Genomic DNA, 27,620 nt, shown 5'->3' with positions numbered 1-27,620 from the left:
TGAAGATTTTCATATCTGTTTGTAGACATACCATGGAAGATGCAGAAAAATGGTGCTTCAAGCTGTGCCAGGGAAGGTTCAGGCTGGACGTTAGGAAATACTACTTCTCTGAAAGGGTGGTCAGGCACTGGAATGGGCTGCCCAGAGAGGTGGTGGAGTCACCGACCCTGGAGGTGTTCAAAGAATGTTTGGATGTTGTGTTGAGGGACATGGTTTAGTGAGAACCATTGGTGATGGGTGGATGGTTGGACTGAGTGATCCTGTGGGTCTTTTCCAACCTTAGCGATTCTATGATTCTATGAAATGAGGATGCAGACATAAGCTGCTCTGAGATGATACAGCGTAAAGGAGTTGGGGTTAGTGTCAGGCCTACAGAAACCCTTCAGATGCTCTGTGGCCATCAGAGATTTTCATATGAAGCAAAAAATGCAGAATTGCTCAGCTCAGTTGCACAGGTTGAGATACTTTCCAGCAGCGCTCTGCAGATTGTCCTCATTGAAGGTAAGCATGGGAGACCAACACCAAGGTTGTTTCATAACTGCTGGATGCACGTGATGCAGTAGTGGCACTGGGCTCAGGTTCTCACTTCTACATGCAAGATGGCAAACACGGAGTTTCTGAAATACCTTCTGTGACCTGAGTGACATCTGGCTCATGGCAAAAATAGACATCTTACTTTTTTTTTTGACCATGTGTGGTCTATGGAGCTTAGAATGAAAGAGATGGAGAAAAATAAGAAGCAACCCTTAAATACCTTAAAGATTATTTTAGCAGGTTATATTTCTAAGCCTAAGCTCAGTGCTAGCTGAGGAACCAGCCCCCAAAGCAACTGCCATTTTAAACCACCATGTTTTAGTGAAATGAAGATAACAAAAGTGTTTCATATAACACAAATAACTATGCAACACAGTGTAAACTGTCTTCTTCTAACATGCAAGCAGCAAGCACAATAGGCCTGTGATTTAAGACTTACAGCTTCTTACACTCACGCAGAAATACTTCAATTCTGTGTGCCATCACCCTCTGTGACTCACTGTCCATCATGAATCAAAGCCCATCCAGGAAACAGGCAGAGATTATGCCATCCATCTCACAATTTCCAAACCCTCTGCAGAGCTTCCTGGGGCAAAGTTCAGCGACGCCTATCAGTATTTAACAACAGATACATGCTGAAGCCTTTAAAACGTTCAAAATAATGCTTCAGCTAATTGTTGGGTTGATCCTGTTTCTGCAACTGGAATCTGTCCTCTTCCTCTCTGTTTATGACTTAACTATGACAACTGGTCACAGCTGCTCCAGATGCTCCCACTCCCTCTGCCAAAGCTTTGTGCTCACTTCCCCCTGTTCCAAAGTGTTGATAACACCACACTTAACTGAGCTATGCTTGCCACCATGATAAATTCTTATTGGTCAGAAACACAGGTTGAATTCTTTAACATTTCGTTTTTCAGCTCACCAAGTAGTGGTGGGCAGTCCATCAGGTCTCCAAAATGGCTCTGTCTGTGCTGCTGAGAAGGGCTGCTCTCCTATTACAGCAGAGTATTTGTGAGTGCAGTTTGGCGTGGTGCCACTGGCAACAGCTTAAGATGCACAGTACCAAGCAAAAATCCACTGTTTCTAAAGGATCATCAGTGAGGATATATTTGATAGACAAACTAGGGAATGACAGGCCATTCCCACGAGCTGTGGTTCCAAGCAAGTGCTTATTTGCATTCAGGTAGCTTGTTCTCTAGCTAAAGGCCGTTCCATGCCAAAGGCATGGCACTGTGAGTGTAAACCCACTAATGATATCTTTATGGTGAACATTCTGTAGATGACAATTTATTGGTTACAATTTTACTACAAAGGAAATGTTTCTCTGAGGGAGCTGAATGTTGACATATTGGATATATTCTGATTTACCTCGAGTTGTCCCTGGACAGATTTACTATTACAACTGAGATGTCAGTACTTCAACAAGGTAGAGAAGCAGAGTTCAAATGTCACAGACATTCCATCTTACTCAGCACCTGATGAAATTAGCTAATTGCCATTTACACTTTTGGAGTGTATCAATCTTTTTACACAGCTTAATGTCTAAGGACATCACCATGGCATAAACAATCAAGGTAATTACAGGAAAGGATGTTTTGCAACCAACAACACATTTGATTGGGTTTTTTACACAACGCAAAAAAACATAAATTACAGGGCATGCAAACAACTTATGGACCAAATGCTGCCCTTGGTTATGCAACACACAACCAGAATTGACATTAGGAAAATTCCTGCACGTGTAAACTAGGGAAGCATTAAGCCCCATTTTAACTGACTAATGCAATAGCCCCAGGCACTGAATAACAACTGATTGCCATTGTGCTCTTCACTAAGTATGAACTTAGCAGAGCCAGCTCCCACCAGGCGTTTTCCTACTGGGGCCTTTATGAAATGCTTTTGATCTCTTTCTCTCCAGCTGAGCCACCTCAGGTGTCTGTGCAGCTCAGTGCATGACCCTCAGTCATGACCCACTACCCATGAGGGCAGTGTGGTACTTGCCCTCAGTCTTTGCAATCTGCTTGGCTTGATGAGGCGGCCTGCCCAGGCTCAGTTCATGTTATGGCTGGAAAGTGAAAAAGACTTTAGAGGTCTGCGTATGATTTGCCAGACTGGTTGCCTTCTTTAGCCAGGCTGGGCATATCCACACCTCCCTCAGTGCTGACACCTCGCTCTGGAAGTGAAAAATTGAAGGGAACAGGAAAAAAGTACACACTTCACTGTAGCTCTGGTGGGATCCCATCTCTCCCTTCAGTCTCATGCTTGGGACAGCTCTTTTCCCCTCCCTGCCAGCATGCCAATGGCTCTGAACCAAGGAAACCCCGAGGTGATGTTCACTCGGCTTGGGAAAAACAGGAGCAGGGAATGATATTTCATTTCTTCCCATCTTTGTCCTCCATTGCAAGCCTGGCATGCTGGGAGCTGAGGAATCACACAAACAGCAGGAGTGGGGCTTGTGGGAACACAACTCCGAACTACAATGGACTTCTGGAGGGCAGATGTGAGTTAACAGTGGGGCTGGGTGATTGGTTGGGCCAGGTGGTTAACTGACTGCATCCCAGCAGGCAGAGATCACTTTGGATCCATCAGCAGCAGTTTCAACATTAGCCCAAGATGCAGGGAAAGGAGTCCATTTTACTTCTTTTGGAGTAAAACACTCCGTGAGCATAGTGAGGCACTGTAAGTCTGGGCTCAGGGAGCAGACAGTCCTTTTCCAGGGACCTCGTGGTCACAGATGTTATAGAGTTTCTGCTGTCCATACCTTCTAATCAGGCAGGTCACCAGCCACGCATTCGCAATCTCCAAAGAGACCTCAACAAAGTGGGCTCAAAGCATCCACTGAGGTCTTCAGGAGAGAAGGCAACTAGTGGTGTTGATCAGCAGGGCTTCACCTTGAACACTGCTTGGGAAGCGATAGAGGATGAGCTGGCAGCCAGGCCCTCCCTCCTAAGGTATGTACACACAGAGGGCTGTGGTGAGGGTGTGAGTGCTGCACGTTTGTATAGTCACGCTCATTTGTTGGGGTCAGCCTGGGATGCAAAGCACAGTGCTGTGGCGTTGAGCGGAGGCATTCTGGCTACCTTGGGTGCCTATGGGGTTTGCTTTCTGACTGACAAACACTATTGACTGTTAAAGGTCATAATATGCTTTCACACAGGAAGCAAACTGGGTACAAATATAGAAGAAAATATAAAGATAGGGAGTGGTTTACGAAAATCACTTGAGGGAGCAGCTGTATTTTACAACAACAGTATTTGCTTTGCAGGAAAGAATGTCTTCTCTGGAGACACCAATTAGCAAAAAAAGGGAAAAGGTCAAAGCGGGTTAAAGCTGAGGGTCGATTAATTTCACTTTGGCTCACTTTGATCCCAAAGAAGCATTAGATCAGTTTTGCAGGATGCCTTATTTCTCACTAGAGCGTACATACTTAGTGCTTTCACATCAAATTTAGCATTATTGCAAAACTGTAAGAAGATTACAAGGGAAACTGGACAGCAAAATTCCTTCAGAGTGCACAAAGCATCTCAGACTGCAGGTAATGGAGAACGTTACGGTCCTGGCAACTCTCCCAGGCGCAAAGCCTGTAAGTATTAGAACTGCTTCCCTGGGCCAGGTACATTGCTTGGGAATGGGCACTGAGGACGGCACCTACAAGGTAGATTTCACAGATGCTTGCTATATATAGCACAGGCATTTCTTAGTCCTAGATCTGCAAATGACAGCTGGGATAAGTGGTGCTCCGTGAGATATCAGAAACAGCTGTCATTGGTTTTTAAATACTGACTTGTATAAAACATTTGATGGACACAAACTTTTGCCTAAAATCCTCTGCTACAAGCGAACACCTCTCAAGATGGACTGGGACTTTTTTTTCCCTTCCTATAGTCTTCAAGGAGCTTTTCAACTTAAAGGGTGTGAAAAACCCTACCCTGGAGAGAGAAAGTATCTGAACTAGTTGTGTGGGTGCTCCTGGTGCACACCTGGGGATGCTTTAAAGGGAATGATTGAGAACAGCTGAAAAGTGACTGAAGGAGAAGAGAAACACCACTATGGACAGCTAGTCTGTGGCTTAAGGAAACGTATTAGAAAGCGCTTTGTAATCTTCTGAGGATTATCCTAGGGTAAGTAAAGTTGATTTTGGAGCTATGTGGTCTGGGATTGTGGATGCTTAATGGGTTAATGAACAGGTGTTTGATGATTTTCTGTTGGCTTTTTTGTTGTTGTTTGGTTTTTTTGGGGGGGTTGATGGTTATTTGTCTGAATTTATTTTATTAGAGCAGAAGGTTTCTGTTTAGAGTGAGTACGTCATTGAACTGGAGGAGACTGGATGGGAGGTGGGAGTATTTCTGTCCAGGTACGTTAGTGGTGGTCTGAAAAATGTAGTTGGTGAGGATCCTGTTTCTGATTTAAATTGCATGAACGTTAAGTGTTTTCCCTCCTTCCCTGGTCATCAGTTAATTCCTATGAAGGTGTGGTACACTGCACATCCACGTCTGCAATCCTGTCTGATAACTGTGTGCTGGATGTGATGGATAAAGTTCAGTTAAGACTGTTCTCTCCCTTGGCACAGGGTGGAGAAAAAGAAGCAGGACAGTAGATATCTATGTGTTCTTGTTGCTTATTGCTGCTATAGTGCTTTATGGGGATGGATGAGACTTTCGTGCTTCCGAACGCAAAGGAGAAAGGTCATCTTCCTTTAGAAAGCTTTTGTTGGGGGAATAAAGAGACATAAAATGTGGCTGACAATTACTGGTTACCATCACCAAACAACACGGACAGCTTATGCAAAGAACGTTGTTGTAACTGAGGTGCTGAGAGTTTTATATGGGGGTGGATAGGAAAACCTCTGGCATGTGAAGGCACAAGGAGATGCAAGCTACGTGCAGTACGTGGGTGGTCATAGAACTGTAGAATACTTTGGGTTGGAAGGGACTTTAAAGACCATCCAGTTCCAACCACTCTGCTAAGGACAGGGCTCGTCCAACCTGGCCTTGAACACCTCCAGGGTGGGGCACCTGCAGCTTCTCTGGGCAGCCTCTGCCAGTGTCCCAGCACCCTCCGAGTAACAAAATTCTTCCTAATGTCTAACCTAAATTTCCCCTCTAAATAACGGCAGACTTCTGACTTATTAAGAAAGTCTTCCTGCAATAGTAACCCATTTGTATCAGAAGCTGTTCCGAGTGTGTTGTTATATCTGGAAGTCTGATGCCCAAGAGTAGCCCTGGTACATTATATCTTTATTGAGAAGACATGAATACTGAGGACATAATCTTTGGTTTGCTTGTAGCAAGCAGCAGGCTTAGAGGATGCTGCCAGAATGACACAACACCCTTAATCTGATGGAGATAAAGTAAATTCATGAAGTGCACTACCTATATTGCAAGGCAATTTTAACTGCACCAGCAAACTTATGTAAGCATGGACCAGCTGGGAGTGGTGGGGGCTGAGGAAAGAGAACGGGGGCAAGGCCAGTGGTAGATAAAATTTCCAGGGTACAAGCTCTCGATCACAGTCCAGCTGTATCCTCATCCAAGTACAGACAGAAGCGTGTGTGTGTTCAATCTCTGTGCCTTTTACCACCAAGCATCAGAGATGGAGACAGTTTATTAACTGAAGTGGGTCCAAGCATTACTACTGGCTGAACTTCGCCCAGTCCAGTGGGCTGAAAAAGCACAGTAAACCTCACTTGATCATTGCTGCTGAGATAATTTGATGATGGCACCTGGGACAGTCCATGCAAGAAAACTACCCTGATGAATCCTCTCTAAATTGCTTTGTCAAGACTGTTGCCACATATGGACTACACTTGTAAACAAAGTGATGGTAACTGCACTAAGACAATTATCAATGCTCCTTCGTTGATGATATTGTATATGTTCTTCAATAGATGTGTCTTACTTCTAGGACATGGAAGTTTAGTCTGTGTAGTTGCTAAAGGCAACACAGTCTGTTAATGTTAACTGTACTACCTGGACAGGGACAGGCTGACAGGCTGGAGAGCTTGGCAGTGGGGAACCTTATGAGGTTCAACAAGGGCAAGTGTAGTGTCCTGCACCTGAGGAGGAAGAACTGTGAGCATCAGTACAGGTTAGAGGCTGACCTGCTGGAGAGGAGCTCTTCAGAGAAGGACCTGGGTGTCCCGGTGGTCAACAGGTTGGTCATGAACCAGCAATGTGCCTTTGTTGCCAAGAAGGCCAGTGGTATCCTGGGGTGCGTTAAAAGAGGCATGGCCAGCAGGTTGAGGGTGGTGATACTCCCCCCCCTTCTGCCCTGGTGAGGCCATACCTGGAGTGTTGTGCCCAGTTATGGGCTCCCCACTCCCCAGATCACAAAAGACAAGGAATTACTGGAGAGAGCCCAGCAGAGGACCATGAAGATGATTAAGGGCCTAGAGCATCTTCCTTATGAGGAAGGGCTGAGAGACCTGGAACTGTTCAACCTGGGCATGACTGGGGGGTGGATCTTATCAATGTTTATGAATATGTAAAGGGTGAGTGTCACAGAATCGTTAAGGTTGGAAAAGACCTCTAAGATCATCAAGTCTAACCATCACCATGTCACTAAATGATGTCTCTCGTTGCCACATCTACATGTTTCCTGAACACCTCCAGAGACAGTGACTCCACCACTTCACTGGGATGCCAAGTCGGGGGGGTGGAGGCTCCTTCCAGTGGTGTCCAGCAACAGGAGAATGGGCAAACTGGAACCCAGGATGTTCCATATGAACAGGAGAACGAATTCTTTCCTGTGAGGGTGATAGAGCAGTGGGACAAGCTGCCCAGAGTGGTTGTGGAGTCTCCTTCTCTAGTATTCAAAACCAACTCAGACACTTACCCACCTAACTTACTATAGGGAATCTGCTATAGCAGGCGGTTGGACTAGGGGATCTCCAGAGGTTCCTTCCAACCCCTGTGATTCTGTAAAATATTTTAAAGAAAAGCCTTTTTAGTAGGTTCAGTGAAAGATCAGTTCATGTATCTTCACGTATTTGCAGCGATTTTATGTATTTTTACCTATGTGCAGTAGGGACCTTTATTAAATTCAGCCTCCCATCTTCAGCCATTCATAGAGTTTTGGAATTATATAAGGCAGCTACACAAAGCAGCAGGTGGATGCCCACGTTTCTGCTTTCATCCACAACTGTGTGGGTTGCTTTTTTTTGTGTAATAGGCAGAGTTATGATCATAAAATTACTGTATCTGGGAGATTTTATTTAATGAACATACCCCTGCTAAGCTTTTAATGTATCACAAGAGAATCCAAGTAATCCTGGGGTAATGATACTGGGGCACAAGGTACAAATAATCATTACATGGGGAAGGGTTTCGTTATCGATAAGCTGAGTCTGATTGATTCCTTTTATTTTTCCCTTGTTAACTAAATTAGCACATAGGATGATAAAATACTCTTAGTGGTCTTTTCCAGCTTTAATGATTCTGTGAAATCTTCAAGGCAGTTCTTAATGTACTGGGACTGCTGGAAGGCACAAAATGATTATCGGGTTGGTGAAATCGGGACTAATGTTATAATAGGTGCTGGGAGTAAAAGGAGGTCCTACAGCCTAAACCAGAGGCTGTCAGCCTCTGTTCATCTGCACAATTAATCTAAATGGGATATAAAGTATGTACTTAGGCAGTGGCTTATGGTCATATGTTCTATCTGGCTCTGCGCTTCCCAGCCTCACCTACAGCTTGAACAGCAGAAACCCTATCGACAGGGTTAGGACAAAGGTGAGGGGGTTTTATGGACCAGGACTGTTGAACAGGCAGAATGTGAGGCACTCACGTTCTGAGGACGAGTTGAACTACAGTCATGCTGTACCACTTTCTTTCACAGCCAGGTAGGGAGAGAAGTGGAGCCTGCACTTCGCTAGTGCGTTAATACAAATTTAGCCAGAGATTGTGCAAGTTTAGAAGCAAATTAAAGATGCTTGCTGTGTAAATCTGTGATTCTAAGCCACGATGTAATGAATAGATGGAAAAAGCCAGCGAGGTTTCCCAGTTTCTGCTTTGTCGAACTGCCATAAAATGGTGCATGCTTAAGGCCCTGCTGGTGAAGTTGTGCTTTCTGCTGTTCGCCAGGTGGAACTGATACGAACAAATAGCACTGCTGACTATTAGGAACTATCTAGAAGGTTGGTGAGTGATCAAAGAGGCAGAGGTTGACCTGGACAAACAAGAGGTGAAACCAGGAACCGTACGATGGGATCTGTAGAGAGAGGCAAGGTCAATGGGTACATTAGAGGAGGAAAGATCATTGATGACGAAGTTATAAAATAACCTGTTGCAGCCAGCTTCCTTCTAAAGCGTTATAAAGGTGTCAAGAGGCAGGCATCTGATACGTCTACCAGGAGACTCGAGTACCTTAAGTCAAGGGGCACATAAGCACAGGTGCAATTTGTTTAGAACATCAGTGCTGTGGAGTATCTAATCTATAGCAAGATTTTGCAAACATGATGTCTAATGCTTACAGTAAGGTAAGCATAATCTGTGTGTACTGTACGTAATCTTTTCCTTCCCATTTTGGTTACTCATTACTCCTTCTTCTAGTTATGATTCTCATATGCTCAAATCCATATGCAACCACAGAGGGATGTCTTATATTTAGGCATGGACTTGGTATTACTTTTTTTTTTTTTACTGAAAATAATAATTGGGCCTCCTAGCATAACAGTTACAACACAGCTTGTGCTCCTAAGGACATGTTTCCAGCATGTTTGTATGCCAGTTGTCTGCTTTTTCTTCATTTGTAGTTTTCTTTCAGCTATTCAGGTGTTGTTTCTCTCACCTACATCTTAGTCATACGTGCATATATGCACGCATACATACACATATGTATTAGTCCTGGTGCTCTGTGCATGCACCACAAGTATATCTCCTACAGGAATTATAGTATTTCTATTTGAGCTATTAGGAAAGCACAGACAATCTTTAAAAGCATAGGGGAAAAGTTATCTGTGACAAGATTTGTTTTATGGCAGATTCTTGTCTGCATAATGTGTCCCTATTGACTACTGGACTATGATGTTTAACACAGGATGACTGTTGACCCTTCACTTTGAAGTGCAGGACAAAGGTACAGAACAGGTTGATTAAGTTTTGACAGAAATTGCCCCCCACACGCCCCCCACTCCTCCTTCCAATAAACATATAAATTGAAGTAAAATACAAAGATGTAGAGAGGGAATAAAAGGGAAAGAACAGCTGGAATTTTCAAAGACTGAGTCCAAGTGTAAGGAAGCTCAAGGATAATGAAGGGAGTCTAGACATAGACGATAGCAAGGGAAATTGCTCTATGTAGGTTGCTCCGAAAATAATGCCTCTTATCTATTTCCAAGCAACAAGAGAGATGAAGAGCACAATTATACTACTTGATCGAGTAAATCTCTGCTACAAAACACTATTTCTATTTTTCAGCATAATCACACCATGAATTATACATCTTCACTAGTGATGAACAAGAGTCTGTGTGCTGCTCTTATAACAATCTGTACCAGTGGAATCAATCCACTTTCACAGCTGCTATGACTGCACTGTTACTAGGACAAAGTTGCCTATACAGTCCACCTTCCGGCTTGAACAGATGGAAGTCAGAAGGTGCCAAATCCTTGCCGTATGGTGGGTGCAGTAGGACAGTCCAGCCAAGATTGGCAATGTGCTCTGCAGTCTTCAAACTGGTAGAAGGCCTGGAGCTACCATGTTGCAGGCCAAAGGCTGTCTTCTTCTCTGGCTTGACCATGGAAGTTGAAGCCTTCAGCTTAGTCAGTATCAGGATGTAGCAGTCAGAGTGGATGGCTTGTCTGGGTTCCCAGAAATCCAGAAGAATCACCACTTTCCTATCCCAAGAGAGTGTGCATCACTATACCTACTGAGGGCTGCATCTTGAATGTTTCTTTTGATGGGGAATTCACATATTGTCACTCCATGGACTGCTGTTTTGACTCTGGCTTCTAGTGGTGACCACATCTTGTCACCAGTAATCATGTAAACCAGGAAACTGTCACTTTCAGCCCTGTATTGGTTCCATTGGTCCTGACAAACTCGCATATTGTATTTTTTCTGCTCTGGTGTGAGCATTCATGGGATCAGCAGATGAGCTGATGTAGATGCTCTTCATTTCCTGGTGCAACAGCTGTCTGGAATATGGCTTTTCTTTCATGTTGCTGTTGCCCTTGCTGAAACGTACCACCACACTGCTTTGCTGCGCTCACATCCAGTGCATCGTCTCCATTAATGTTCAGCAAGTGTTGAAGAAAGTCAATGGGTGCAATTTTTTTCCACACAGAGGAATCCAATGACACACCTTTTCTTCATACCTACTTCCATGACAGACTCCAATTTGTCAGACTGCCATCTGTCACATGGCAACAACACATAACGGGATATTAACAGTAAGGTTCACTTCTACTGCCACGCCAGCAACATATACCTCTGATGTTGTGGGCCAGCATAACAAAACAAGAGGCATTACTTTCGGAGCAGCCCTCATAAAAGTGAAGTTCCTATGTAAACGCTTCACAACACCTAGTAGAAAGAAACATCAGGCTATACATGTTATAACAAAATCTGTCACATGACCTCCCTCTACAACTATAAGAACAACAACAATCTGTTTGCACTGTTTTTGTTCAAATAAGTGAAAAACCTGGTAATAAGACTACACTTCCTCATTATATAGTTGGAGATAGAGAGGAAAAAAGCTTCAACATCTGATTTTTCTCCCTTCCTTATTGAATGGAACTGCTGGCTCAACGCAGCAACTCGAACGCTTTTGAATTTTTATGTATATATGTATTTTCACAGGAGAAGCATACACTGATGTATGTGTGTATATATTTCAATCTCTTTCTGAAGCTTTTTTTTTTCCTTTAATTCATTCCTTACCTACTGAAAACTCCTACTTCTTGAATGACAAAAAACCCTCCCAGACCTGCTCTGTGAGAATGGTGTGTTCTTCAAAGAAAGTAATGGCTGACTGTCCCACTTCATTCTAAGACAACAGACACCTAGATAATATTCTTGAACATCTGCAGTAGTAAGATAAGTATTAGAGGAGAATCTCACCTGACAGGTGCTTTAAAAAAAAAAATCCTCACATTACAGCTGAATTAGAAAAATATTTTTATTTACAAGCGTAAATAATGTAGTGCAAGGAGAGTGGATTTAACCCTCAGTAATGCATAGATTGATGCAGTTTATAGTCTGTGATCTAAATACATTTGCAGAAGTGAACGTACACCTGCATTAGAAGTCAGACCTCTCCTACAGCCACTTACCTCACAGCTTTACATGAGACAGAAGACATTTGCTCCATATTCTTACTATCCATATTTCCCATCCAATGTTTAATCAAACTGTCGTTTAAAGAGGTATCTTTTAAGAGGTACTGTAGAATCTGAAATAAATCCTTTTGAGTGTTACCTAGGTGAACTTAAAATGAATTGTTCACTCCATGTCGCCTGGTAACGCTTAAATATTCTTTTATTTATCCATTAAGGACTCTTTTCTCTAATCAATATTTCTTGGGTGGAGGAAATATTAATTGTTGTGTACCTAGGAAATTGCTGACACTCATGAAACTTTGACATTTCAAGGGTTAGCCAGTAGTACTACTACATTATGACCACATTGCAAATCCTCACAGTGTTTTTCTTTCAAAAAAGAGTATTTTCTGCACCAAAGAATTAGGATGGAATATAAGGTGTCCAAAAAAACCCAAAACCTGTTAAGGGTACCAAACTCTTGGCTGGTGTGGTACAGAACTTGGAAAGTGGTGGTGACTGGGTGGGACTTCTATATCATTTCCATGCTTCCAACGCAGAAAACTTTAGTAATTGTATCAGTAAAGTGACCTTTACTGCATTTGAGCTTATCTAGTACGTTATTAGATATGCAAGTAAAATATTTGCTTCATCAAAACCAGGGGAAATTTTTGCATCAGTTACGTATTGACTTTGTATGTCTTCTTCTAGTCCTTCAATAAAATACACTATGATCATTTGTTGGGTATAGTAAGATAAGCTGTATTCCCTGTCTGGAGTGTTAAAGTTATTATAGGGATGGTTTTCTACTACAGGAATTAGATCCTTGGATTTCCCTGTAATTTTGGATGTCGGGCTGTATTATTAATGCTATTAATAAGGTTGGTTGCCAGTTCTTAGATTTGTGGTTGTTCATATCCCGTGTTCCTGTAGACTATCAGCCTTAACAAGACTACACCTCAACTGGTAACAAGAGGACTCATAGGGTTTAACTCCTGCTGTGCTAAATCATTTGATAAAGTAGATTCATCTTGTTGCACTGGTCCTGTAGCATCCTCATTGCTGTTCCCTGAAGGAGAAGGTTCAGCCAGTGACGGTTCTGATCTTGTTCCAAGAGAATTACTGGCTTCAGAAAAACACCAAAAGAAACGATTAAAGAAACTCCATTCCATGTGAAAAAAATGTCAAATTAAACACTCAATCTTTAAATATTAAGTGGCTATAAAATTGCAATATAAAGATGATAATACACAAAGGTTAGGAAATATAAAGTAATAAAAGAGTATCTCTAACTTTAACTATGCCATTTGTACATATGCATTGTGACTCCCAAGTTACATCAATTAAAGCTAGGAAGAAAGGAAATGCAGGTTACCAAGTTAATTCCATTATCAGCACATTATTTACAGTGATGTCCTAAATGCTGTCTAGTAATGAGAAAATTCAAATAATCTTATATGTATACCTCAGCATTAAATATATTTTTAAAATACGATTCCCTTTTTGGTGTAGATTGGCAACTTGGAAACATTTTTCTATATTACAGAAACGTTTTTCTTTTCTAAAGAAAATGCATTTAGTGAAAGAAAACTAGTTCTGGGCAGGAAGAATCTGCAATTGCTGATTCAGTGCAGTTACTGATTCTGTTACTGGTCTGAAGAGGAACTGACTAGTCTCAAGTTATTCCTCTGTACTAGTTCTCTGAACTGCACTTTTACTCCCACGCTCTATCTGAATGGATGCAGTCGTACAGAACATGGGATGCAGTCTCACACACTGAAGAAACAATGTATGAACTCACACAGTCATATAATTAGTGACTGCATAATCTCCTGCAGTTAGTTGTTTTTATTAAGAATAAAAGGTTTTATCAAGGGAAATTCTCAAGAAACTAACAGGTTTAGACCAGTTATCTGTGTCTGACTTCATGTGATTCTTTTCAACAATGAAACAATGACTTGTATATCAAAGAACTTGCTGTGCATAGGCTGCTCTACCACATCTAGAATTCCCACGGTTATCTTTAAAGTTCTTACTGAAACAAAAAGATCACTCCTATTATTTATTCAGTTTTATTATGACAAATACTTACCAGATAGAGTCTGAAAATAGTGCACTGCAAATGCAACCAGAATTGATAGAAGAAAGGTTCCCATGAAATATATCTGTGACAGGAAGATTAAAAATATGTTAGATCAGTGCAAAGCCAAGATAGTGCTCCAAATGAACTGGTGGTTCCAGTTCCTGGTACCAAACAAACAATACATACCAAAGTAGACTGTAAAATATTGTTCCAGAAAACTCTCATGTAGAAATAAAGCAATGCTAATGAGCATGGGCTAATTGATTCTTGGTTACTATGATTCCAGCACCTACAACCAAAAGATTAAGAAAACTAATTAGTCCTACTTTGCAGTTCTGTGGCATCTGTAATCTGGGAATCCCCAGTGTGCTTGCAGTAGCCTGTAACAACAAGCTGATATGATTAGCAGTGTCTCACAGATGGTAAAGTAAAAATTCAAAGAAATACCAGATTAACTTCATTATGCACAGAATACCTTACCCTAGGAGTATATTTATATTTTCTAATTAGTCTACAACTGGTCTAAGCATCTAGGCTGTCCTTGCTGAGAACCACAGTATGATATCCAGGATATTTTATAACTCGTGAGTCACCAGCAGTTGGACTTGATTCAAGATTAGGTCTACAAAATTGGGCTGTCTATGCAGGAGGCTGGTGCCTAAAACTCCTTTAGAGACAATGGAGTACTATGTAGTGCGCTCAGAGCGCTTTAGCTGATTAACTTCTAGGGATCTGTATGTGGTGGTGATGTGAACTGACTTGCATTCTTGATTTCATGAGTTAGGACTTTACCGGCTAGGAGAGTCTTAACTTCTAAATCACAGATACCCTGAGCTTGAATTATTGATTTACTTTTTTTAACCAAGCTGAGGTGGTGTGCATGGGTGGGATGCATGTATGTGTGTGTACGTGTCCTTCTGGACAAAAGTGTAGAATGATGGGAAATCACAGCAGTGCTGTCCGCTCTGGCATTATTCTCCCTGCAAATCAGATGCCTTCAGCTCAAGTGAAGGTAAAATTCAGGTTCAGGTTTACAATCTCAGGAAGACCTACTTAGCTGACTGCCAATTTAATGTGAATTGGAAGTAATTTAAGGTACAAGTTCAGGCTAACTGCAGCGAAGGACCATTTTGGTGGATTGTTGGCAAATTAACAAGTGAGGCCTTAGTGCTGGTATCATCTCCATTTTTTCCCACCATGTATTTCCAACACACGCATGCTGCATTATCTAGGGAAAAGAAACCTAAGATCTGTACCAGAACCAGAGTTCTTTAGGTGATTCCTGTATATACAGTACTTGCACAACAGTTTTAGCAGTGGATCTGCAATGTTCTCCTATCTACCACTGTGCCACCCCAGTGCCAGGATGATCTGTGACACAGTATGAGCAGGAATGCACTGGAATGTCTTTGCACAAACAGCAGAAAGAACTACTGTTTTTCCAATTACACACTTTTAAATTCTATATTCTATATATATTACAAAAAAATCATTTTTGGACAGATACAAATCGTCAGTGACTAAGTTAGGAACTTAAAAACGTAGAATTAGAAAAGTCTATCTGGATCATTAAATTTAGTCACTGCTTATTCACGGGAACCACATACAATCAGGTCTCACATAACAAGCATAAACTGAAGTATATTTAGCAGTTAAAGCATTTAAAACATGTTGACCTTAACCTGCCTTAAATCATACAGGTGAATGAAGTTAATAATTATAAGAATTGCTGTTCTCCAAAGTAAATGCTACTCTTGGAAAAACAGAAGGTTTAAAAAAAAAAAACCCAAAACCTCACCTGTAATAAAGTTCCTGAAGAAGTGAAGTGTTACCAGAATGCAATGCCTGATCAATTTCCAAGTGATCCAGAATGTAGGAAGGTATGGAGTTGCCCTCTTCTATGAGAAGGGCCAAATTAAAGAAACCCTAGTAATAAAAAAAGCATATACGCATTTTAACCATTAATATTCCATGTATGCATTCAGAGGCTAATGTAGGTATAAGTATTTAAACAATTATATTAGTGTAACATGATATTCACTGAATAGTTACGAGAGCCTTACTTCCTAACTGTATACCCAGCTAAATACAGAAAATGCAGAAGAAGTAGCACTCATTTGCTGTGACAGTTTTCTCAGAAATTACTTGGAAAAAGCTTTTTTGTCTTTATTTGCTCTTTAAACAGAGCCACCATATCAAACCATAATGTCTCATCTACTAGAGAAACACAGACTAAAAGCAGGAATAGCTTCTTTTCTGTTACCATTTAATTCTTCTCTATATAATTCTGTAGATCAACAGAAATCAGAACAGTGAAAGGGAGGGAAAAATTTGCTCCAAGTAATTTAAATCTTTAATGTTACACTTGGCCTACTTTGACTGGTTGTAGCCATCAATATGACCATTCAGAGCCTTGAATATGAACACATGGGAGATGTAGTGGAGGACTCCCTATCAATCTGGCTTTCATACTTCAAAATAACTATTCATGTTTATCTTCTTTCCTTTGCTAGCTTATCAGTATTTTTTTGTCCTAATATCCAGAAATAGAGATCCCAAGCATGCTACCTCTAATAAATTAGCATACAATATATTATCTGTAGATGCTGTCAGAGATATAGAGACAATACTGGATCTAGGACATTCCAGAACAATGTGAAGGCAGAATGAAGAGCTGAAATGTTGCATGTCTCTGGTACTGTAAATTCATGCATCTCTTCACTATAAAACATTTTAGGATGGATCTTCTGTTGATGGAGCGAACAAAATTTACTTCTGCATATACTCAATACTGTCAATGGAAATGGACCGATCTTCCTATTTTCTAAAACAGCAAACAATTGAATTGGAAAAAAATTCAGGCAACTCTATTAACTCTTCTGTTTGCTGTGCAAAAAATGCCAAAGATCACAAAAGAATCAAGTGTGTCAAGGTATGGTAATACTGAATTAGGCTTTTCACCTTCAGCTTTTAATGCAACCTAACTCTAGGCACGCCCTTCTGTTCTAGGTCTGCCTTCTACTATGAAATAGTAACTGCTGATCCATAATAACTAATCTCAGATGAGTCATCAGGTTGCTCTAAACTCTAGTGTTTTACTAACACATTACAACAGCAGACCTACCTGTGAATCTCCCTCTAATGCAGCTTGTGCATACATCCGCACTGACAGCTCAAGGTCTTTAGACTGGTTCTGGTAACCATAGTAGTAGAAATCTCCCATCTTCAAATAAACTGTGGAAGAAACCAGTAGTGTGTTATTTAAAGCATTTGTAGAGACGGAATAAAGTAACCAGTAATGTGATAGAGAATTTCATAATCTTTCTGTTTAAATCAGTATATAAAAAATATGGGTATTCTTCCTCACTCACTGTCTCTGTGACTACTTTATATCAGACTGACAACTAAAAATATTTATCTTGGCTGAATACTTTCATGGTTGATCTTCAATAAATTAATTCAGTAAGTGGTCATTACTACTTTTACAAAAAACTAAGAGACTTCATACTTAATTCCCTCTTCACTTGTGAAATGTCAGTCTCTCTTTGGGCAACCTGTAGTCCGTTATTCAGGTCAGTGTACTAACTTAGTAAGACTTAAAACATGCTGTTTAAGAGATCATTCTGTACCTGTCACAATGGAAGTTGCATACACCTCAAAAGTTACAGAGTTTTGCTGATGATAATTTCACTCATTTCAAATTCAATCCAACCCAAGACAACAGCAGGGGTAGAATTTTCCAGGTACACCCAATGGATACCCTACAAATACCTTTCTCTCATACTGCACAGTAATGAAACACTGTAAAAGAGTAGAGCATTGATTCAGGAGCCAGCATGTCACTGCACTAACATATGCTAAAGAGTTTATGAGCTTCTGTGATCATGTCCACACTTATCTGACTTAAACTGTCCCCACATAGTTGGAAACCCTTTCAGGCTTTGTTTTGCATGTCTCCTGCAGTGGCTCAGAAATCCCACTTTTTTTTTTTTTTAACAGTGAAATACCAGAGCTCTTCCAGCAAGTCAGTCAGTCCCAACAGAAATGGCAGAAAGAGAATATGCATTGGTTGACAAGGATACAGAGTGGTAGTGCAAAAACTGGTGGTAGTGGTAGTGTAATTCACTGCAGTGAATTACAGAGAAGAGAGTTCCCCTTGACTGTATCAGGCATGTCATGCCAGCCTTGTCATGAGAACTCTCCAGAAATAAGCAGTGGCCTTGTGGTCACACTGCTATTGATAATGTAGCTCACAGAATCTCTGCTGCCAGGCCTAGACTCTCCTACAAGGAGGATTTGATCCTCCACTAATGCAGAAAGGGGCCTAAGATTAAACTCCCCTTATGCTATTCGTGTGAAGAGAGGAAAAAGTAATAAAATCCTTCATTTGCTGAAGTCAACAAGTTGTCTTTCCTTCAAAGGAATGACAGTCTCACCTCATGAGTCTGAACTTCAGAAGCTCTTCTAATGTAAGATTTCGCCAGTGGAGCTGTAAGAGTGTGCTAAGATCTGTAAGAGTGTGCTAAGCTATCAACAAACTCCTCACAAAAGCTAATAGGGTTTGTCAGCTCCTGCAGCTTTAAGCTCTATCAACGTGGTATTTAGTTCTAGTGCTTGAATTATTTTTAGACTGCACTCTTTCACATTCTTTTTACAGTAAAACTGAAACTTTCTTGTGAAACAGATGAGCACGTTGAAACTGAACTCTATCAAGGGTAAAAAAAGGATTTGGACACTAAAATCACAGATGTATTAACATTTAAGACCAGAGGAATCTAAGTTATATGTGAATAAACCTTCTCTTTCAAAAACGCATGGATTTTGTTTTACACAGAGAGAGAATCTTTCAGTTCCCCCATGTCAATCTGTGCCTGATGATAAACTCTGTACCCTAACAAAAAAACTCACAATAAATTAGTTTAGCCTTCATTTGTTTCTCATGACTCAATTATGATACGGAAGTATATTTGCTTTTGGATTTTCTCTCTGATAAACTAAACAGTGTGAGCTCTTAAAGCCTGCTGCTATTTTTTCTTCAACATTGAGTCAATTGCTCAGGCTCCTAAATGTCTGGTGCTTTCTAAGCATAGTGTTTTTTTTTATTGTTTTGTTTTTTTAATTGTTCCTCAGTATTTTATCCTAGAACAGGGAAATTCTTAAAGTGTGCTGAAACACAACACTTAACACACTTCTTTTCTAATATTCCTGTCAAGATACTGAAAAGGAAGTCTGATAAGCATGGATTACTCTTCCCTAAGCTTGCTCACTTGCACAGAAGTTGCAACAAATGTAACTTTTGAAAATTAAAAAAAAATATATATAAAAATTCAGAAAGAATTCCTTATACGTACCAAATGAGGGTGCATTGATTTGAGACACAGAGAAATTGTAGTATCTCCAAACACAATCAATTGCTAGGTATTTCCTTGCTAGATCCTTGAAAGAAAATGAATTCATCCATTTATATCGCACACAAGATATTAGGATCACCTTCCTACTAAAAGGTGTTCCTTTTAGAGTAAAGAGTTGTGAATACATGCACTTACTGGCCTTTCTTCACAGATGTGTGCTAAATTTGACTGTGACACTTCAATCCCAGTTTCAGCTGCTAGGAGATAATGCAGCAAAGCTTCATGCCTAAAGTTAGATAGCATAAATTAGTGAAATTATTAACAAAAATCACAAGCATTTTAGTTACGGTTAAAATTTCTACATAAATCGATAAAATCTCCTAGGAGTGAAACCTGAGTACAATGATTAAAAGGAAAAGGCTGATGATCCCATACAACAGCTACATCTACTGGCAGTGCTTAGTGTAACAAGTATTGCTGGATCTCAAGAATTTTCAGTGTTTTCTCTCTTGCATTGAAGCTAGATTGGCTCTAGTATGCATTTATTCTTTTGAAGTGCAACACTGATGACATAGCTATATTGATACTAAGCCCAGTAATCTATTTACATGTTTTAGATATAACATTCTTAAGACTCTTAACCTGTGCTCTTAAAAAATATCCATTATTAATCTGTTTATACCTGTCAAAAATTCACTGCATACATTTTTGAAACACTGTACCTGTTCATTTATATGACTTTGTTGTTCTATTTTTATAGACTATTGATACTTTGGAACAGGAATTGTCTCTAACATTAGAATGTCTGAGTAAAGAATGGTGTTGGTCCCTCTATGAACTCCAGGCATTTCATTTATTGCAAAGCAAGCAATAGAAGATAATTTTGCATTTTCAATATAGCATTTTGGTATATCAGTACAGTGCTGTAGAATTCAGGACAATACCTGCTTCTCTTTACATCAGTGGGTATTTTGCCACTGGTTTTGGTACTGTTGTTATTTACTTCTATTTGAGTTGATGGCCTAACGTTAATTATTATGCTATTAAGTAAATACAAAATAGAACACAAACTTGAAGAGAACAGAACAAGCATTACCATGAAAGTTCCAGATAAGCATTGAGTGCTTTTCTAATGACATGACCTAAATAGCCATTCTTCTCCGCAACATGCTTTGCCCAGCTGTAGAAAAGAACAAAGAAAACATTAGCAGCTGTGCTCCAGTAATCCCAACTCACTTTGACATGAAGAACACAAAAGGATACAGGATCACCTGACTTCCTTCATAACATAAACTATGAGATTTTGCAGTAATTGCTGCAACGGTCTTGTAGGTGTTGACTGAATGGGACCTGGGGTGTGTCCAGAAAAAGGCAATGAAACTGGTAAGGGATCTGGAGCGCAAGTCTTATGAGGAGCAGCTGAGGGAACTGGGGTTGTTTAGTCTGGAGAAGAGGAGGCTCAGGGGAGACCTTACAGCTCTCTACAACTACCTGAAAGGAGGCTGTGGTGAGGTGATGGTCAGCCTCTTCTCATGCATAACTAGCCATAGGACTCGAGGGAATGGCCTCAAGTTGTACCAGGGGAGGTTCAAATTGAGTATTAGGAAAAATTTCTTCTCCAAAAGAGTGGCCGGGTGCTGGAACAGGCTGCCCAGGAGGTAGTTGAGTCACCATTCCTGGAAGTGTTCAAGAAAAGTTTAGATGGTGTATTAAGGGACATGGTTTAGTGGGGAAATATTGGTGAAAGGTAGACTGTTGAACTAGATAATCTTGGAGGTCTTTTCCAAACTTGGTGAATCCATGATTCTATGAATAAGAACATATTTTCCAGTTCATCTCCATAGGCATATCAGAGACATTCTATGGTTTTTCTTAGCAATTTTTTCTTCTTTTTTTTTTTTTGAAAAAGAAAATACCAAATGCCCGAACTTAGTGATAAGTGCTATAATTTCTCATCAGCCTCTTTATACAACAACTCTAACATCTCTTAACATGCTAATGTGCACTGCTGTGTTGCACACTACCTGCGTTTTCTTTTCCTGCCTTTGGATCAACTCAGAGAGCCAGTGTACTTGGGTGCATCTGAAAGTCCACCAGAAGTACTCAGCAACTCTCAGAATCTACTGGTAATTTAAATAAGACTCATATTAATGGGGATCAAACTTTACTACAGATTTGTTTCTCAGGGAGGTAAACACCATGAAATAAAAGACATTTTGACCGTGGACTTAAAAATCACCAATAATCAAAATAATCTAAATAGAAATAAATTCCCTTTTAGCAAATGATTTCATTCCTTACATTACAGCTTTTTCTGGATCTCTGGGGAATTCTTCCATATTTCCCGTGATGTAGTACAGAGAACATCGTAAAGTCCCTTCTATATGTCCTCCTTGAGCAGCTTTATAGAAATATTGTGCAGCTACTGTCTGTGAAGAAACAAAACACAATTAACAACTCTATATTGTTAGTGCTTATTGAATTTTGGTTCCCAGGTCTCGTTTCATTAAATAAATTTAAAATGGCAGTTGGCAGATGTAGGCAAACCACTTATAGCTACTTTTACTGTACTTAGGTGAAATTAATTCCTTTCTTCTAACTTTTTGAAAGATTAGGCTGAATAAGATTTTTAAAAACTAAAATCTTGAATGAAAAATTCAAGAGCAGAGTAATGTAACTTAAATGTGAATAAACCTTCTTTCCCAGAAGGCTGGAGAACAACACGATGCTCAGTATGTCTTGGTGTGCACAACCACCATCCTCAAGTGTCTGAAAGTGATTTGTAAAAGGTAACTCAGGCTGTGCAGGTGGGGCCAGAGCCCCAAAAAGATGCTTTGCTGCAAGTGCTTTGTTGCTAAATTAAAGGAACACAAACATGCACAGCAGGGATACTCAAAAGAAGAAAAAACATCAAAAACCAAGAGAGTGAACATAGCAGTCTCAAGAACGAAGCCAAAATCTGTAAATTGGGCACTAATGTAAAAAATACCACCATGAAATATTGACTCACTTGATTTCTACCGGGTACTCCAGGGTAAATCCCATCTAAATAAAGGACTCCAAGATTGTAGGATGCATCTGCATTTCCCAGTTCTTCAGCAATTAACCAGTGCTTGGCCGCTTTTCTGTAGTCTCTTCTAAAATTGTGGTAATACCATCCCAGTCCATTCACTGCTTGGGGCAGGCCCTCGGGGAAGAAGAGGAGCAGTCTCAGGTCACACGTTTAACTCTGCTTTGGGTCATGCTGCACCCCCAACCTGCTGCTCAATTTTAGGCGCTCTCACAGGCTTTCCTGTCTGGGCACTTGGCACACACATTCAATCAAAATTCCTATTAGAACGGAGGGATATAAAGGTTTACTGTTTTTTTTTCTTCTTCCTAGAGCTTTTCTTCCTCGTGGCCTTGTGTTGACAGCAGGGAATAACGGTCAGTCCCCTCAGTATCTGTCAGGCTGTTCATTAAGAAATGATTCCACTCTGAAATCCAGCTCCTCTGCCTTCTTATTCTATGGAGTCTCAGCCATGTCTGCATTCAGATTTCTACTTAGTGACAAGACCAAACAGAGACTGTTTTTCACTCATTTCCTCTGCAAAGCCTAAATGGGAGACCTATCCTTGTGCATCTGCAGAGGAAATACAGGAGGACACTTGCAGACAAGATTAGCAATCAAAAATCTGCTGCTTTTTAAACTAAAACATCTCCCTAGGAATAAATAGGAAGCAATGAACAAGGAAATTCAGAATGCTGTTCTTCAAACATAGGTATCTATTTTATTTGACTAGCCTCACATATATCTTCTTAATACATGGCATGTACTAAGTTGCATCTTTCCCTCAGAAAGTATGGATCATGTGGAAAAATCTTGCAGGGGCACAGCATTTGTTTTGGCTGCAGTGAGTCACTGCCTCCTTGCATAAATGTGTGGATCATACAGTGGCTGTAAGTTTGGCAGCAGTTCAAATTCCTCAGTACCAGTAAATAAGTTTGGACATGCAATTTTTTCTTATTTGATGATGCACGTTTAATAGCACAACGCTGCCAGAAACAATGACATAAGGCAACAGTTACCTAAGAAATACAAGCAATTTGCTTGCTACTGGCTGCTAACAGATTCTACACTGCATATCTCCTTTCTGTAATCTTTGTAGAAAGAGCTGTGTACTAATGGCACTGACAAAGACCCTCTGGAAGAGCATTTATTTTCCTTTCAAATATGAGTAGTGTTGCTAGCTTACCTATCAAAATCCAAAAGGTGATCAACTTGTCAATAATAATGGTGTTCTACAGAAAATGTACACAGGATCACAAAAACGTAAATATGTGAGCCTAGCAAGAGTAAGAAAATTGTTTCTAGGCTGTTCCCTGGAATTTGCTGCTAAGATCCTGACTTAAAGGAATTTTTGTCATATTGTGAAAGCCATTCTACTTACTCAAGCCTTTCCCAGAATGGCTTTGTATTTCAAAGAGATGACTGAAATGGCAGTTTCTTTCCTGGTGGTAGTCAGTAATGAAGTCCTATGGACATTACCAGCAATTTAACTAGTTATTATTTTATAGCTAGGAAGGTAACCAAGGCCTAGGTACTGGTAACATTTTTTGCAAAGCAAGCTTCCTAAGGACCAGACCATGGCCAGGGTAATCTGTCAGTACAAGATCATTAAATGGACTGAGGTTCCTTTCCTCTGAAGTGCCTGTCAATGTTAACCGTAGTAATGGAAAAACTAAAGGGCTTTGGGACATTCAGATCTTCTCCCTGACATAACAGAGATGGCCATAGGGAGAGTATGGTCTTTTTCCAGTCATCAGCATCCACCTATAAAAGTTGTAACTTTAAGCAAGCAAAAAAAACTAACCATAAAACATCACTGCTCAGAGACTGTGGGACAGGCAGCCACCACTATTCTGAGCTTTTGTGCTGCAGAAATGCGCTGTCATTCAGCCTAGGCTGCAAAAGTAAAATTCAGACCTGTCTTTACCCTTTTCCATTAATGTTACAACATAACTTTGTTATTATAGCAGAGCTTGCCAGCATGGAATTTCAAAGGCAGCAATTAACTCTACCTAGTGACTGGTGAGACCAGCGCACTGAAAACTCAAGCCTGCTGGGCACTCTCATTAAAAAAAACAACATACTTAGGAACACAAGGCAAAAACATACTCCTGTATGAGGTATTTGCTCTGTAAGTCACTTAACCACCATCAAGTTCAAAAACACGTAAAGAAAATTCTTTTTATCCCATAAAAATTTTGGCTGACTTTGCACGATCCAGTCTCCCAGTTTGGGAAAATGTTTTTTACCATTTAAGATAAAGGCAATGGGAAGCCCAATTATTATTTACACAGAACTATTATGTACATTTTTTTTATTTTATATAAAAGCAGAGGCCATCATGATTGGCAGCTAGCATACAAATTCTATGATAAAATATTAATTATATTTTACCTTGGCTGCTGCTTTCTTCATCAGTTCTAAAGCAAGTTTTATGTTCTTTTTCACACCTTGGCCCTAGGAAATGTATAGTGAAACAATCATTGCTTACAATTACAGAATACATGCTGATGAAAATTCACATATATAATTCTAAATGCATTTTAACATCAATACAAACACTTACTAGATGTTATTTGACTTTAAAAAGCTATAATTTAAAATGCAGCTTTGTGCTCATGCTTCATTCACATCTTTGCAAAACCATAATGAGTTTCTGAGGTGGAAACACGAAACATTACTTACCTTAAACAACACAATGGCATAATCATATATTAACACTGGATCTTCTGTTTCTATTGCACCCTTTGCATACCATTCTATTGCTGCTTCAGGATTTTTTGCCACTCCTTGTTGGCCCCAAAACAGCATCTGAGCCAATCGTTGCTAAAAGAAAACAAGGTAAGCACCAACATTACAAATGTTAGCACTGAAAGTGGGAATTTTCAGTGGAACCCATTTTTCAGGCTTAAATGGACTTTAAATGAGTGAAGAAACAATACTGCTTTGAGATACAGTTACATCTTTAACAGTTTGGATGCAATTGGCTATCAGGAATCTTCACAGAGCTTCCTGATGATGAAATGTATGCAAATCATATGATTCAGTATCACCACATACGAAGGTGGTCTGAAGTTAGCAGCAATAACTGCACCATATCAAAGAAGAACCCAGGGAAAACAATCAGAGAAGGAGTTTGCCAAGTTTTGACAACTCTTCCTGTGCACTGTTGTTATGGCTTTTTACATGGCCACTGGATATTTTCAGGCAGAAATATGGGAAACAGTACAAGCCTTTCCGTGTACAAGCAATTTCGTGTGTATAGAGACAAAGTCTGTCTGCTACACTCTACTTCATAACTCTACTGATGCATACACGTGATGCGTGTATAAAGCCAAGAAGGAGGAAAAGTATTATTTTATACCTGTGCAGCTGCATTTCCTCTTGATGCTTCATGTTTTAACCACATAAAGACATCGCCGTTTTCTTTTGTTTGAGCTTTAAGCAGCTCGTCATCCATTAGCCTTATAGTTTCAACAAATGCCTGAAGAGTAGATGAATAGAACAAATTACATTGCACAATAAATTCATGCACCTGCCACCTAATGAAGTTGCCTGTTGCCTCCTTATCCTTAAAAATTTGTGGCCAGTTCCAAGTTTTACAATTCTCACCACCTTTTTGCTGGCCAGAACATTAAGGAATATCCTTACCTTAAGTGTAAAACTACTTACTGCTTCATCATAGTACACAGTTCTAAGTCCACTCTACAATGCAAAAGTATGCCGATGTGTCTACAGCAGGCAAAAATTCTTAGTTTTGAATGCAATTAATAATGACAAAGAAATGCTTTTGAATACATTTGAAATAAAAGGAATAGAATTTTCAAGGGATTTTTAAGGTTTTTTAGTTTGTATAGAAAACTCTTCAAACAAAACCCAAAATCTTGCAGAAAGCTTAATGAAGACATGCCCTACAACACAGCATTCTTACCTAACTGGCTGTCTGATTGTTCTTCAGCAATCAGAATCTTTTTATATATTTTTTTTGTACACTAATTAATAGTCATTCTTTCTGATAGGTCAACATTCTAGTACTGGTCTACCTTGAGTAGTCTTTCCAGAAAAGCTGTGCTACCTCCTGCTCAGCAACTACTGAGATCGTTTTGCTGTAACTTCATCTCCTCAGGTAGGCATTTAACAACCAAACCTTTTACATATGATTTTAGAAAAGGTAGGAGTACTGAAAAGATAATGAACATTTTGCTGACTTTCGTTATGTTTGGCTACTGAAACAGCAGATCAGATGCTTAGTAATGATGGTTATCAATATCGATATAAAAATGATTGAAAACCTTAGTGAGAAATTAGGGCCTAGAAATAAGACTTAGACTTTACTGAAAGATAGGCATATGGACAATCCTGGGGACTTTTGCCAAACCTTGAGATGGTTTCCCCCTTCCTATGAAATGAAGTTATAATACTTATACATAATTTGTGGGATTTTCTAACAATCACAGGAGTTAACACTTGTAAATCAAGATGTCCACACCATTAATATAAACACATGAAAAGTCACTTGCACAGAAAACAAATCCAGTTACACTTAAAATTCTTTTACCTGTTCCCCTTTTATAGTGTGTTGATCCAAGGAGGTCTTTATTGCAATATTACTGTAATAAGCATATGACAGCTCCAAATCAAGTGGATAGTTATTAATGCCTTGGTAATGCTTATAGCCAAGATTCATCACAGCAAGTCTCTCATTCCCCTGAGCCCCAACCAGACTGTACAGCAGTCCCTGGCAAAAATCAACAGAAAAACTAGAGTGAATTCACAGTGTATATCACACATCCAGCAATTTCATGAAGAGGTACAGGCAACAGAGAGCTGCCTGTAGTAACAGTAGCTAATATAGCAGCTATATTAACACAGAATCAACAATGGCCCCAAAGTAGTTAAACTTTGTTTTATATGCATAGAAAGCTTTGTAAGAAAAACTAGTCTCTCAAAATACTTTTAAAATATTGCACACTGTGTACAGTGATTTTTTTTAAGGCCACACTACTATAGCACTAATAATACTCTGATACTTTTTATAGTCAGCAGTGACCTAACTATTGTCACTGACGTTATCTGTGTTTTAGCACTGAATTCACTGGAAACAGTGGCTAACAAACAGCACTCGAAAATTTTACCCTAAGGATCCAAAAGGACTAGGAGGGGACTTGTGTAGCTAAAGGGAGCTTTGTGTTAAAACCCTGTAAGTCACAATGTTTGGTGCTAAAAATAGCCTAGGTACTGTACGTTTGCCAACACAATTTTCAGCGCTGTTGTGCTATTATAATTTTTCATCTGCATAGTAATAAAAAAAGTGGTGTCCCATCTATGCTGGATATTAAATCA

General features: G+C 39.9%; 1 protein-coding gene across 2 annotated transcripts in view; it reads right to left on the bottom strand.

Annotated features, from left to right (window-relative positions):
• Nucleotides 1-11,637: 11,637 nt before the first annotated feature.
• The window catches only part of SEL1L3 (SEL1L family member 3), a 32,776-nt gene continuing 16,793 nt past the window's right edge, over nt 11,638-27,620 (bottom strand). For both annotated transcript variants that reach the window (XM_046940623.1, XM_040699296.2), the window contains 14 exons: nt 26,836-27,015; nt 25,642-25,761; nt 24,963-25,103; nt 24,672-24,734; nt 22,239-22,415; nt 21,530-21,657; nt 20,325-20,408; nt 19,424-19,514; nt 19,229-19,313; nt 17,002-17,111; nt 15,676-15,803; nt 14,064-14,166; nt 13,887-13,959; nt 11,638-12,920 (listed from right to left, as the gene is read on the bottom strand). In XM_046940623.1, coding sequence (XP_046796579.1) covers nt 12,754-12,920; nt 13,887-13,959; nt 14,064-14,166; nt 15,676-15,803; nt 17,002-17,111; nt 19,229-19,313; nt 19,424-19,514; nt 20,325-20,408; nt 21,530-21,657; nt 22,239-22,415; nt 24,672-24,734; nt 24,963-25,103; nt 25,642-25,761; nt 26,836-27,015 — 1,650 coding nt within the window. In that variant the 3' untranslated portion in view covers nt 11,638-12,753. The remainder of the gene's footprint in view (nt 12,921-13,886; nt 13,960-14,063; nt 14,167-15,675; nt 15,804-17,001; nt 17,112-19,228; nt 19,314-19,423; nt 19,515-20,324; nt 20,409-21,529; nt 21,658-22,238; nt 22,416-24,671; nt 24,735-24,962; nt 25,104-25,641; nt 25,762-26,835; nt 27,016-27,620) is intronic.

Source organism: Gallus gallus, chromosome 4 (genome assembly GCF_016699485.2).
Source record: "Gallus gallus isolate bGalGal1 chromosome 4, bGalGal1.mat.broiler.GRCg7b, whole genome shotgun sequence".
Classification (NCBI taxonomy): domain Eukaryota; kingdom Metazoa; phylum Chordata; class Aves; order Galliformes; family Phasianidae; genus Gallus; species Gallus gallus.
The sequence above is the reverse complement of the archived record's forward strand: the minus strand, read 5'-3'. Positions and strand labels throughout refer to the sequence as shown.